General features: G+C 40.6%; 1 protein-coding gene and 1 pseudogene across 2 annotated transcripts; both read right to left on the reverse strand.

Moving 5' to 3' along the window:
- Nucleotides 1-762: 762 nt before the first annotated feature.
- Nucleotides 763-9,750, reverse strand: LOC306911601 (olfactory receptor 52N5-like; annotated as a pseudogene). Its single transcript has 3 exons — nt 9,522-9,750; nt 7,901-8,058; nt 763-1,241 (listed from the first exon to the last, which is right to left on the reverse strand). The product of its transcript is annotated as an olfactory receptor 52N5-like (transcript).
- Nucleotides 9,751-10,627: 877 nt separating this feature from the next.
- On the reverse strand, nt 10,628-11,566 carry LOC306911148 (olfactory receptor 8G17-like; the record flags this gene model as incomplete). Its single annotated transcript, XM_079486251.1, has 1 exon — nt 10,628-11,566. One exon carries the CDS (start codon nt 11,564-11,566, stop codon nt 10,628-10,630), a length of 939 nt encoding a protein of 312 aa, XP_079342377.1.
- Between the last annotated feature and the right edge of the window lie 603 nt (nt 11,567-12,169).

Below are 12,169 nucleotides of genomic sequence, written 5' to 3' on the forward strand. Positions count from 1 at the left end.
CAAATCATTTATTTAATATAACTATGATACAATAAAATTATAATATGAAATAATATTAACATAAATGATATATAAATAGACATATTATTATAGACTAGCCTGACCGATAAACAAACACAGACCGGACGTTTACTGTGGTTCAGGCGCAAGTGTCCAATGAAACAGTCTACAGTCAGATGTAGCTTCTGCCATGGATATCCAAGTTCCCTGACCTGTGTTCTCCAGGTTTTCTCCAAACCAAACTCATTATAGGCATTATAGGTGAGGACTTGGCAAAAAAGAAAGTTGCAAAAAGTATTGAATAAAAAGGTATGAACAATTAGGAGCAAAGTGTATTAGAGATTATTTTTAGTTCATGATGAGATTACCCCATATAAAATGTTTTAAATAAAAGATCGAAAGGATTAACTATGCAAATAAATTTCGACAGACGAAACCAAGGGTATCAATCATTTTGAGGACAAATGCCATTGATGTGTGAAAAAGTAAAAGTGCCCATAGTAACCTACATATAGTTGAACCATGATATTTGTAGTGTTTTTTATGTCTTGCAAACCGATCTATAAGACCAATCTTTGGTACAGAAAAAAATACACATTTCTTATGTGAGAACAGTAGTTTACATAAGTACCCAATAGAAGCAGATAATAAGTATTACTAAAAAAAACATTTCTAAAGCATCATCAATATGATCATGACCACTGCTTTCTTGCTTTTTAGAGCGCAAACGGATGAAAATTAATTTATATTTTGAATTGACTACTAATTCCCTTTTCTTCGGCACCAAAAGCTCACAAACTTCTGTCGTATCTCTTTTGACTGTAGACCATACACTAAAGGATTTAATCCTGTTGGTACAATGTGGAACATTATACTAGCTAGTTTCCTGCTCTCAGTGTAGAGAGGAAACCGGTGGAGGAAAATAAAAGTGGATCCAGACACAAGCATGATTAAATAAACCGCTATATGACTACTGCACGTTTTCATGGCTTTGCTGTTGAGGGCTTTGTTTTTGCTTTTTATGCATACAGTAGCAATCTTGACATATGTTATAAGCACAGACAGAATTGAGAAAGTAAATAAAACTACTGTGTAAGTGAGTCCAAACACATTGTTAACAGCCACACCCTCCTCACAAGACAGTTTAAACAGTGAAGCATTGTCACAGAAAGGATTTTCAATTTTATATCTGCAGCGAGACAGACGTATAGTGAGGCCTAACATAATAGTCACTAAAAATACTGCCATCCCCCAAGCAAATGCTGACAGTTTAAGCACCATTTTGTGGGTCATTATAGCTGAATATCGTAATGGATTACATATAGCAACATATCTGTCAAATGCCATTATAATTAGAACGTAGTGGCTTGCCGCTACAAATATGTGCACAAAATAAGCTTGAACAACACACTCGACATACGTGATATAACGCTCAGATTCATCCGTTAAAATATCCTGCAGTAGTCGCGGTAAAATGACAGATGTTCCTAAAATATCATTCACTGGCAGGTTACAGAACAGAAAGTGCATAGGATCATGCATACTCTTCTCTGTTGAGATCAGAATTACAAGGGCAGTATTGGATATTATTATAAATACATAAACTAGCAGAAGAAGGATGAAAATGGGGTAGGAAGACTGAGGTGTGACTTTGAGACCTTCCACTAGGAGGATGTTGTTCTTCAATGTCAGGTTGTCCATTCACTGTTTTTCCCAAAGCCTATATGCCTGGAAACGTTGACAAATGTTTGTAAGCAACTGAAATGCAGTACATGGTAAATTCTATAATATCCTGGTATTAGTTGCAGGTCTAATAAAACAACACACATACTTACACCAGAAATGTCCAGTCACGTATGTACAGCAGTTAATGTATTGCTTCCAATATTTCAGGTCGCCTGATAAATTCACAGCCAAGTCAGTACCGAGTGTGACATAAATTCCACTTCTCTGAGAAAATGTTTACCGGCCCTCACTTTTTAATATGTGCTTTAAAGGTGTTTCTATGATGCTGTCATGACCCTAGGGGTGATAACCTTGATTTCACCAGTTGCCATGGTCACAGCCACCATGATCTATCAGCATTACAATAACTACTGCATGTACCAACAACCTATCCTCCAACCTATACGACCATATATGTCCCTTTGCCCAAATATCAACCATAGAAGCATTTACAAAATGATTTCCTCTAAAGTCATAATGAAATTATATATGGGGTATAATTTAGCAAAGATGGCATTTATTGGGGTATGATTTTCAGGATTGCCAGGATTCATGTATTCACATTACACTACTCATTTCATAACATAAAACACCTACAGGTGATGGTCATATAATTATAATATCATAAAAAAGTTGATTTATTTCACTAATTCCATTCACAAAATAAAGCGTCTCGCAAAAAGGCAAAACAGACTGGACTGCTGCTGAGTGGTCCAAAGTTATGTTCTCTGATGAGAGTAAATTTTACATTTCCTTTGGAAATCAGGGTCCCAGAGTCTGGAGGAAGAGAGGAGAGGCTCACAATCCACGTTGCTTGAGGTCCAGTGTAAAGTTTCCACAGTCAGTGATGGTTTGGGGTGCCATGTCATCTGCTGGTGTTGGTCCACTGTGGTTTTCTGAGGTCCAAGGTCAACGCAGCCGTATACCAGGAAGTTTTAAAGCACTTCATGCTTCCTGATGCTGACCAACTTTATGGAGATGCAGATTTCATTTCCAACAGGACTTGGCACCTGCACACAGTGCCAAAGCAACCAGTACCTGGTTTAAGGACCATGGTATCCCTGTTCTTAATTGGCCAGCAAACTGGCCTGAGAATATCTATGGGGTATTGTGAAGAGGAAGATGCAATATGCCAGACCCAACAATGCAGAAGAGCTGAATGTCACTATCAGAGCAACCTGGGCTCTGAGCAGTGCCACAGTATGATCGACTCCATGTCACGCCGCATTGCTGCAGTAATTCAGGCAAAAGGAGCCCCAACTAAGTATTGAGTGCTGTATATGCTCTTACCTTTCATGTTCATACTTTTCAGTTGGCCAAGATTTCTAAAAATCCTTTCTTTGTATTGGTCTTAAGTAATATTAAAATTTTCTGAGATACTGCATTTGGGATTTTCCTTAGTTGTCAGTTATAATCATCAAAATTAAAAGAAATAAACATTTGAAATATATCTGTGTGTAATGAATGAATACATTATACTAGTTTCACTTTTTGAATGGAATTGGTGAATAAATAAACTTTTTGATGATATTCTAATTATATGACCAGCACCTGTATATACAAATATGTATCAAATGTACAGAGGTCAAATCTGTATGAGAAACAGATGCAAAAGCAATCACATTTGTCATAAATCTGAAATCTAGTGTCAGGGTTCAGGTTTGACTTACCATTCACTTCTGTGCACGCTCAGCTGTTTCCACTCACGCTCTCTTCATTTCGCGCACCTGGTCTTGATTTTCTCATTACCTCCCTTTGCTTTATATTCTCCTTCAACTGTCTCCTCCGTTGCCAGTGTGTTGTTTCCTTTATTGGACATCAATCGGTCGTACCCTGTCTTGTCACTAATCTTGTTTTCCCCAGCTCGTTCTGGTGGTTGTGTTTCAGGAGTTGCCGTTCTACAGTTGTCTTCCCGGTTCTCCGATTCTTCACTCCGACTAAGAGTTTGCCATCTGTCTCCAGTTTATGTTCACACCTCGACCGACCCACACCTGCTTGACTACGCTCTCTCTTCTCCCTGTACGGATACTGCATGCGCCTCGATCGACCCACGCCTGCCCGACTACGAGTCCTGTCTTTTCCCGCATTACTCCGGCTGTACTGCCGCGTAACTTTGTTTGTTTTATTTAATAAACTGAACTCTAACGCATCTGCTCTTGGGTCTTCTATCTGTTCGTGACAGACCACACTGGCCATCATGGACCCAGTGGATGTTTCAGCTTTGCACACGGCCGTGGAGCGGCAGGGGGCGTTACTGGGCCATCATCAGGAAGGCATAACGGCAACTCAGCGGACGGTTGATGTGTTGTCCACTCTTGTGAATGATCTTTCGTCCCGGATGGAACACACACTACAGCTCGAAGCGACCTCTCAAGGACTACCTCCAGAGCCCCGGGTAAATAACCCACCATTGTACGACGGTGAGCCCACCCTTTGCAGAGCATTCCTCACGCAGTGTGAAGTTGTGTTTTCCCTCCAGTCTCGCACCTACTCTTCAGATAGAGCCAAGGTGGCATTTGTGGTTTCCCTTCATACCGGACGGGCTCGCGAGTGGGGAGCAGCTATGTGGGAGGCACAGGCTCGCTACAGGCACGACTTTCAGGATTTTAAGGCAGAGATGATCAAGGTGTTCGACCGTTCAGTCTTCGGGAGGGAGGCTTCTCGACATTTTGCCTCACTGCAGTCGGTGACGGACTATTCCATTGAGTTTCGTACCCTGGCCGCCACTTGTGCCTGGATTGTCGAAGCTCTGATGGCACGTTTCTTAGAGGGACTCGTCAGTGAGATCAAGGATGAGATTTATGCCAGGGATTTCCCTGGGGATTTTGACCGACTGGTGGAGTTGGCCATTCGGCTGGATGCGAGGAGAGAGGTTAGTCAGCGAGTCAAGTCATCAGCTACCGTTCACCTGGATCCGTGGGCTTCGCTTCGCAGACCCCCTATTCCAGATGAAAAGGAACCCATGCAACTTGGCAAACTTCGCCTCTCGGCCAAGGAAAAGATGCGTCGCATAAACGACGGAGTGTGCCTCTACTGTGCGGGACAAGGACACCAAGCAGCTGCCTGTCCGTTAAAAGCCAGCGCTCGTCGGTAAAAAGGGGAGTCCTGGTGAGCGGCACCTCCATCTCCCCCATCCTGGGTTCGCTTACCCTTCTACCGGTCGTGCTTACCTGTGTCAATGACTCGTTCTGTGAGTCGGCCCTCGTGGATTCAGGGGCGGAAGGCAATTTTGTGGACGAGACCTGGGCTCGTGAGAGAGGGATTCCCCTTTTTCCTCTCCATCCACCCATTCTCGCCCACTCCCTGGACGGCAAGGTGATCAGCACAGTATCATTTACCACCACTTCGGTAGGTCTCATCACCTCCGGCAACCCCCGTGAGGAGCTCACTCTCTTTGTCTTAAAGTCTTCTGTCGTTCCTCTTATTTTGGGTCACCCGTGGCTATCGTTACATAACCCCGCCATTAACTGGGGAGATAATTTTGTTTCTGGTTGGAGCGTGTATTGTCATGCTCACTGTCTTGGTTCTGCTTTTTCTTCTGTTCCTTCTGTGTTAAAGGATGAACAAGTTGACCTGGCTCGTGTCCCAGAGGTTTATCATAGCCTGCGAGCGGTCTTCAGCAAGTCCCGGGCCACATCCCTCCCTCCTCATCATCAGTACTATTGTGCGATCGACCTTCTCCCAGGCACTTCTCCGCCGCGCGGCCGGCTTTTCTCCTTGTCCGCTTCCGAACGGATAGCCATGGAGAAATATTTGAGTGATTCTCTGGCAGCTGGTGTTATTCGTCCCTCCTCGTCTCCGGCCGGTGCAGGGTTTTTTTTCATGAAGAAAAAGGATGGTTCCTTGCGTCCCTGCATAGATTACCGGGGACTGAACGACATAACCGTTAAGAATCGGTACCCGTTGCCGCTTATGTCATCGGCCTTCGAGCTATTGCAGGGCGCAAGGTTCTTCACGAAACTGGACCTTCGCAATGCTTACCATCTGGTCCGCATCCAGTCTTCCATGTCTCTAAAATCAAACCTGTCGGTCGCTCTCCTCATGTTCCCCTGGTTTCTTCCCGGTCTCCCTCCCTCTTCCCCTGATCGTTGATGGTGCTCCCGCCTTCAGGGTCAGGAAGGTGCTTGACTCTAGGCACCGTGGTAGGGGATTCCAGTATCTGGTCGACTGGGAGGGTTATGGTCCGGAGGAAAGATGTTGAGTCCCTGCCCGGGTCATCCTGGACCGTTCGCTTATTGAGGCTTTCCACCTCCATCTTGCCCCTCTTTCCTCTGGCGCGCCTGGGGGCGCGCCTGGGGGGAGGGGTACTGTCAGGGTTCAGGTTTGACTTACCATTCACTTCTGTGCACGCTCAGCTGTTTCCACTCACGCTCTCTTCATTTCGCGCACCTGGTCTTGATTTTCTCATTACCTCCCTTTGCTTTATATTCTCCTTCAACTGTCTCCTCCGTTGCCAGTGTGTTGTTTCCTTTATTGGACATCAATCGGTCGTACCCTGTCTTGTCACCAATCTTGTTTTCCCCAGCTCGTTCTGGTGGTTGTGTTTCAGGAGTTGCCGTTCTACAGTTGTCTTCCCGGTTCTCCGATTCTTCGCTCCGACTAAGAGTTTGCCATCTGTCTCCAGTTTATGTTCACACCTCGACGACCCACGCCTGCTTGACTACGCTCTCTCTTCTCCCTGTACGGATACTGCATGCGCCTCGATCGACTCACGCCTGCCCGACTACGAGTCCTGTCTTTTCCCGCATTACTCCAGCTGTACTGCCGCGTAACTTTGTTTGCCTTTTGTTTTATTTAATAAAATGAACTCTAACGCATCTGCTCTTGGGTCTTCCATCTGTTCGTGACATCTAGTGAACATAAACATTAAAAACTACCGCTAAAAGAAGTGGCAGATTTCATTGTGAAATAGCACTGGCTCTTGTGTGTCAGGCTAATTGACTCCTCTAAATGTGTGCATTTATGTATAAAGTTAACTTATGGCTTCAGTTCACAAGGTTTGCAACATGAGTTGTTCATAACACTTTTATCCAGTATTATACAAATAAATACATGTGACCTGTAAACACCTCTCTTGGGTTATTTAACAAATTAAGGATAGATTTACTAACCAGGGCAGAATAGTCCAATTTTAAAAAAGCGCCGGTGGAAGTGAACATTTCGGCGGTTGATTTACTAACCGAGCTGTAAATTAAAATACAATATTTTATTCCCATAACGACCTTTGCAATCCGGTGCTGGGTTTAAGACATGTTTTTTGGTGTTAAATAAAGCTGCAAACACCAGTACAAAGACGAGCACAAACCTTAGTAAATAATGAGGTCAGTCACAAAAACAGCTGTGTCCACGCATTTTTGCGCTAAATTTCATTGCGTGTCTTTACTAAGTACAGACAGAATAGTAAATTTTTCGCCGAAAGAGGTGTTTGCGCTGTTCAAGCTGTTTACAAATCTGTTTATTATCCACTTATTAATATTAAAATAAATTTCAACAAGGATCTTGATACAAAACAATCACACTGATATATTTGAAGATATGTCAGTGCAAGTAGTCCGGGAAACCACCCCAACATGTTTTTAAAAAAGACAGCCAACATTTGGGCCTTAATTGTATAGTCATATATTTTATTTTGAGAATACATTATAATATATAATTGCCATATTATAACTCTATACATTATGAGGTTATATGTTATTTAAAATACATTTAAAAAATTTCCACCCCACATTTTAACAATCTTTTGTTTGATTTCTTTGGTTTGTAAACCATACACTAAAGGATTTAATCCTGGTGGTACAATGTGCAATATGATACTAGCTAGTTTCCTGCTGTCTGAGTACTCAGGAAAACGATGAAGAAAAATAAAAGTGACTCCACATGTGAACATGATTATATAAACAGCTAAATGAGTACTACACGTTTTCATGGCTTTACTGTTAAGTGCTTTGTTTTTGCTTTTTATGCATACAGTGGCAATCTTGATATATGTAAGAAATATATACAATATTGACGCACTGGCTAAAATCACTGTATAAATAACTCCAAACATATTATTAAGGGCAACATTTTCACAGGACAGTTTAAACAGTGAGGCATTGTCACAGTAAGGGTTTTCAATTTTATATCTGCATCGAGACAGACGTATCGTGAGGCCTAACATTATAGAGACCACAACTATTGCCAATCCCCACGCTGATGCTGACAGTTTAAGCACCATTTTGTTGGTCATTATAGTGGCGTATCGCAATGGATTACATATAGCAACATATCTATCAAAAGCCATAATCATCAGCACATAATTGCATGCGGCAATAAATATGTGCTCAAAATAAGCTTGAATAACACACTCGACATACGTGATATAACGCTCAGATTCATCCCTTAAAATATCCTGCAGTAAACGTGGTAAAATGACAGAGGTTCCTAATATATCATTCATTGGAAGATTACAATACAGGAGGTGCATAGGATCATGTAGCTTCTTCTCTGTTAAGACCAAAGTTATAAGTGCGATATTTGATATTGTTGCATAGACGTAAGCCACTAAAATCACAAGGAAAACAGGATAAGAGGATTGACGTGTGAGTTTCAGTCCCTCCACTAAGAGAATGCTGTGTCTGAATGTCAGGTTGTCCATCAGCTGTTTTACAAAAACCTGCAAACAAAGTAAAAGCCAGACATGTTACTTCCATTTATAATATGCATTATGCAGTTATATATGTAATGCAAACATTGTACGGTAAACATGACACAATATTGATAATACATAATAAAGTAACAACATAATTCTCTGTCCTTGCTTTGTTCCTGATTTTAATGAATATCAAGAGAACATTGCTTGCATTTTTAAAATCAACTTAATTTGACTTCTTTAAACATGACATACAGTATAGAAAAGTACTGTATCATCAGTATACAATTTTTTGTTTCTTAAAGCTGCATCTTGCCTCACCTTAAGATCCTCCTTGTACTGCTTTAGTTAAACAATAGGACCTGCTCTTCTCTGAAGTTTGTTGGCCCTTGTCTTTAAATGTGTCCTTTATATCTACAGTATATATGACCTTGTCACTGTCACATCAGGGAATACTTGTGCACTTGTGACCACGAGCGGTAAGGTTCTTGGTGAAGACATAATGCCTTTGACTTTCTTTTACAAACAGCAGCTTGCATCCACCAGAGATTTCTCCTAAACAAATAACTCTTTCATTTGGCGTCATTGTTTGGTTTGCGAAAAAAGGTCCTTACACAAGTGTGTTATTTACCTTAAAACAACCCCAGACGTACCCGTTGTGCTCTCTGAAGTACAAAAAGACCAACCTGTCTCATGTACATCGATAAGTGTGCTTAAGTTTAAAGAACTTGCAACATATAATTTGTAAATTGCGAAAAAGTAATAAAATTGGCTGTAACAAATTTGAATACTTTTTTTATGGTTGTCCAATGTTTCTTCTTATTTTGGTGTTAGCTAGTGTATGCAGATACCAATTTGGATACTATTTAACACCCCATACTGTTAAATTGGTTTTATGCTTTATGTTAAATCAAATGTTTAACAAGGCTGTTCAAGTTATTTTAACTTATTATTTTAGTGTGTTCTACTATTTTGTAGTATGTTCTATTTCATGTGGTTAATCAAAAATTATGACAATTTTTGTCCAAGAGTAATTTGCTTTTAGCCAAAGTGAACAAGACAAGTTAAAAAAGAAACAATGATGTTCAAATAGTCACATGACACAGTCATTTCACTTTTCAGTGTTGTGTACTGTATACTGTCATGAATCACGGAGGAAGCATACAGAGGCAGTCGTCAAGATAGTGGAGGATACGCATTCCCTGCTCCCTGGGGGAGCGAGAGTTGTCTCTGCGTCCTTCAAAAAGGAACGGGGATACAGGGCCAGACCGAAGGGCAGGTGTGGCTCGTAGCTGTGACCAGGCCCTTGACAGCGTGACGAAGGAACTAGCAAGGGGATCTGCTTTATCGCCCCCGTGAGGGGAAGTTCTGTGGACGCAGCACGGCTGTCTCATCAGGGTGGGGCCCTGAGGAGGTGAGCGGGTCTGCTAACTTACCCGAAAATAGAGACAAGAATGGTTTCCGACTAGCTCTTTGTCTGTTTTGAAGGACAGCAGAAGGGGAGACTGAGGTAACATCTGTAACAAGACTTTCCCTTTCTGTCTGTCTCTCGACGTTGTGTCCATCATGCCACACACTTCGCCGTACGCTTCAGGGACCGAGAATGCCTTTCAGGTTCCTCAGCACAGTAGGTGAATGAATGGCCACGCCCACTTCCTTTTATAACTGTATCGATGGGGCAGAGTCTGGCATGCCATCCCATTCGTCAAGTTCATTGGCCTTTTAAAAGTACAATCAAAGATGATTGAGGTTCTCGAATCAAACCACATTCTGTCGACACAACGTCTCGTTCCCTCCATCAGGGAACTAAGGTAACATCCATAACCAAGACGTTTTCTTTAAAACTATATAAAAAAATATGTCTTTAAAAGGATGTATGAAGTTTACTGTACATCAGTGGAACTGAATCCATCACAGTACATATCATGCTAGTCAGCTACTAGAGAACATTCATTTAGGCTTTCTACACCACAATCTAAATCTGCTTGTTGTGCATTGCCATTAGCTTGTGTCATGCCTTAAATGTTTGTATTAAATCTGACTGCAGTTGGTGCTTATATACAGTATCTGACCTTTTTACATAAAGGACAAAACTCAGTTTAAAGCACTATAAATGCAATAAATGCAACACAATGGAAATTAAAACAAACTGACAAAATTTTTGTTTTCAGCAAGATTTAACCGGTTTGACAGTGACAAAAACAGGGTTTGTACAATGTTAAAATCATATTATTTTTGTCATAATTTTTATATTGTTTTGAAAACACAATATCATGAATACCCTTTTTTTCTACAGCAAAGTTTTACAACCTTATCTCTTATTTCTTTGGTTTGTAAACCATACACTAAAGGATTTAATCCTGTTGGTACAATGTGAAACATGATACTAGCTAGTTTCCTGCTGTCTGAGTATTCAGGAAAACGATGAAGAAAAATAAAAGTGGCTCCACATGTGAACATGATTAAATAAACAGCTAAATGAGTACTACACGTTTTGATGGCTTTGCTGTTGAGTGCTTTGTTTTTGCTTTTTATGCACACAGTGGCAATTCTCAGGTACGTTATCAATATACACATCACTGAAAGACTGAGTACAATTGCTGTGTAAATGATTCCAAACACATTATTGACGGACACATTTTCACAGGACAGTTTAAACAGTGAAGCATTGTCACAGAAAGGATTTTCAATTTTATATCTGCAGTGAGACAGACGTATCGAGAGGCCTAACATTATAGACACTAAAAATATTGCCAACCCCCAAGCAGATGCTGACAGTTTGAGCACCATTTTATTTGTCATTATAGTCGTGTATCGCAGTGGATTACATATAGCCACATATCTGTCAAATGCCATTATAATCAGAACATAGTGGCTTGCTGCTACAAATATGTGCACAAAATAAGCTTGAACAACACACTCGGCATACGTGATATAACGCTCAGATTCATCCGTTAAAATATCCTGCAGTAGCCGTGGTAAAATGACAGAGGTTCCTAATATATCATTCAGTGGAAGATTACAGAAGAGAAAGTGCATAGGATCATGTAGCTTTTTCTCTGTTGAGATCAGTACTACAAGTCCAATGTTTGATATTGTTGCAAATGCATAGGCCAACAGTAGCAGGGTAAAAACAGGATAAGACGACTGAGGTGTAACTTTCAGTCCCTCCATCAGCAGAATGCTGTTTTTTAATGTAAGGTTGTCCATTGGCTTCTCTACACAAGACCTGTAAACAGAGAAACAAACGTATACACACATGATATGTCATTATTAGAACATCAATGTTTCAGAATATTTAAATCCTTTTTTATAATAAATATTTATTACTTAAATCAGTAAATATAATAATGCACTGTGTAAAATACTATGCTGTTAAGGTGGTGTAATCTCCGTTCACTGATTTGTAAATTAATGGTAAATTAAGTTATATTTACTATGGAAATATCAACCCAAATGCATCAAGTTCTCTTCAATATTACCTAAATTTAAGTGAGCTCCACAGACCACTTGGCAAAAGAAATGTTCTTTTAAAAAACAAACAGATGTTAAAAAGAAATCCTGACCATAAAAATAACCTTTATGTTATTAAGAAGCTATTGCTTTACAGTTGCACATATGATGCAATGCTTGATGGCCTTTACTGTGGTATTTATATGTATTATATGTCTGTTGCCTTGTCATCACCCCAACAGGGAAAACATTTGCGTAGCACGTGTTGTCATGAACAGTATTACTCATGATTATGAACTGTATGTTTATGTAAGTGCAATTTTAGCCTAAAAGGGTTGTCAAAGGTGTTTTGACCCTATC

The sequence above is a fragment of the Barbatula barbatula genome (genome assembly GCF_947034865.1).
Source record: "Barbatula barbatula genome assembly, chromosome: 22".
NCBI classification, from domain to species: domain Eukaryota; kingdom Metazoa; phylum Chordata; class Actinopteri; order Cypriniformes; family Nemacheilidae; genus Barbatula; species Barbatula barbatula.